Source organism: Manis pentadactyla, chromosome 14 (assembly GCF_030020395.1).
Source record: "Manis pentadactyla isolate mManPen7 chromosome 14, mManPen7.hap1, whole genome shotgun sequence".
Taxonomy (NCBI): Eukaryota; Metazoa; Chordata; class Mammalia; order Pholidota; family Manidae; genus Manis; species Manis pentadactyla.
In genome coordinates this window covers 6,047,340-6,049,864 of record NC_080032.1, presented here as the reverse complement: position 1 = coordinate 6,049,864, position 2,525 = coordinate 6,047,340, and the positions used below count along the sequence as shown (strand labels likewise).

Sequence of the window (2,525 nt, the reverse complement as noted above, 5' to 3'; positions counted from 1 at the left end):
CACGTCCTGTGAGGGTCCCACCATGGCCTGGATGGTGCTGCTTCTCGGGGTCCTCGCTTACAGCTCAGGTCAGGGGTGGGGACTCTGCAGCCTTGGGGGGCATGAGAGCAGGGCCTCAGGGTGACCCTTGTCTCCATAACACCTCCATCTCTCTCCTGTTGGTTCAGGGGCAGATTCTCAGACTGTGGTGACCCAGGAGCCGGCACTGTCAGTGTCTCCAGGAGGGACGGTCACACTCACCTGTGGCCTTGGCTCCGGCTCAGTGTCGACAAGTAACTACCCCAGCTGGTTCCAGCAGACCCCAGGCCGGGCTCCCCGCACGCTGATCTACAACACGAACAACCGCCCCTCGGGCGTCCCTGGCCGCTTCTCCGGATCCATCTCTGGGAGCAAAGCCGCCCTCAGCATCACAGGGGCCCAGCCCGAGGACGACGCCGAGTATTTCTGTGCTCTGGTCATGGGTGGTGGTATTTCCACAGTGACTCACACCCATGGGGAAGTGCAACTCAAACTCCCTACATGGTGCACAGAGAGGCTCAGCCCTCGGGGGTCAGGGGAGAGGGCCGGAGGGTGGAAATGGGAAGGGAGCTCCCGAGCTCTGTTCTCCTGCCCAGGGGTTCATGGGCATGTCCTCCAGTCTCTGCCCAAGGGCGTCCACCTCTGCATGTCACCCCTCAGCCCATCATAATGGGCAAATAGTCAGCTCCAAAATTCACCAACCAACAGTGAGATTCAGAGGCCCCGCCACTCCCTGTGAGGTCCCTCTTGTTCAGATTCCGCCGACAGACATGTCGCCACTTGTTAGTGTGATGATGGCGACCTAATCAGTACGTAATACCGCCTCGGATGCACTCACACTCTCAGGCCAGGGAACCCTTGCTGTGCTGCTCCATTTACCTGAGGCAGCATGAGACCACGAAGAAAAAGAAGCGTCTGCGAAAGGTCATTTTTAATGCTGTCGGAGAGACAGTTGATTCTCTGGTGACCCTCAGTTGTAGCACTTTCCTGCTCTCCTGATTTGGGGCTTCTCTTCTGTAACTGTGATAGAGTTGTATCTTTGTAATACTGAAATTTAGTAACTACTCTAAACCGTTATATGTGGTGGATTTTTGTTGTTGTTGTTTAGTTTTGTTTTCTTATTTTTATTTTGCTATCATTAATGTACAATTACATGAGCAACATTACGTTTACTAGACTCCCCCCATTATCAAGTCCCCACCACGTACCCCAGTACAGTCACTGTCCATTATGTGGTAGATTTTTCATTGGCATTTTAATTTTGGAAGCATTTCTTCTCTGATAAATCGGACAATTAATTTATATCCGTAACTTGACTCGCAGCGGTGGCCTGGCCCACGGGTGTTTGTGGAGTGACTGCGACCTGATGTCCGCCCTGCCCCAGGGTTGTTTCCACCCAGAGCTGCAGTGTGTCCAGTGGACAGCAGGCGGCGCTGTTGGGACCCGCGCAGCGCAATCCTTAAACTCCCCAGGCTGCGGGTTTGGTGCCTGGCTTTGCTGACAGGGACACGGCAGCTGCGTGCTGTCTGGGCCGGGAAGGGTCTCCTGCTCGCAGGCCTGTGTAAGGTGCCAGCAGCTGCTTCCTCCCGGGACCCCCAGGAGGTAAAGTCTGAGTGTCACTAGGAGTGTCTAGTTAGTCTGAAGAGCTAAGGCCAGACTTCAGCTCACGCTCAGGGTGAGCAGAATCCCCAGCAGGAGAGCGTGTAGGTGAGCAGCCCCTGCTCTTTCAGGCACCTGATGGGGACAAAAGAGGCCAGGGCCACCAGCCACAACTTGGCGCTCAGGGCTGTGTCCACCCGCCTGGCCGCCCCTCCTCCTCCTGCCCCCTCTCACTTGTCGGGCAGGGTCAGGCCTGGGCACCCACGCAGCTCCGAGCCGCTCACAGCCTTGTGGCCCAGAATCCCAGCTCTTCCTCCGCAGTCCTGCCGTTAGCGCTGCCTGTGTGCGTCTACGGTTTCCCTTCCCCGGCCTGAGCACGCTCCCCGCCCTCCCACCTGCATCCCTGGGATCCTCAGCCACACTCACCTGCTCCCTGAGTGGCGCCATCGATGTGTGGCTGATGGATTAGCTGGTGGCAGCAGAATCAGGGAGGCGTCCTCCGTTTCATATCAGCCTTTAACCATCAGGGATCTGGGGTCCTCAGCCGTTTTCCAGGTCTACAGATGCCTCCATCCACGGGGCAGCGCTCCTGCACGTCCCTGGGCTGCGGCCTGAACAGGAGGCTGACTACTGTCCTCCATGTCCCAGCAGCTCCACGACGCACTAGTGCCCCAGACTCATGAGGAAGGGACACAAACCTCCCCCCAGTCCCGGGCCGAGGCGTCACTCCCGCGCTGGCTGACACCAGGTCTATCTCACGGGTGACGGCCGGCGTCACTTCCTCAGCCCACAGCTGACTGTCCTCAGAGGGCGAGACCTGACTGTGTCCAGCTGGGTCCTGCGTCTCAGCAGAAACCCCTGCTCTGAGGGAAACTTTCCACTGGAGGCAGGACAGGGAAGGGAACACT

At 57.8% G+C, this 2,525-nt stretch overlaps 1 gene segment (V, D, J or C); it reads left to right on the top strand.

Annotated features, from left to right (window-relative positions):
* LOC130680759 (immunoglobulin lambda variable 8-61-like) lies at window positions 1–805 on the top strand. The segment is given in 3 exon segments: window positions 1–68; window positions 168–467; window positions 774–805. Coding segments are annotated over 3 exon segments (378 nt in total).
* Window positions 806–2,525: the final 1,720 nt, after the last annotated feature.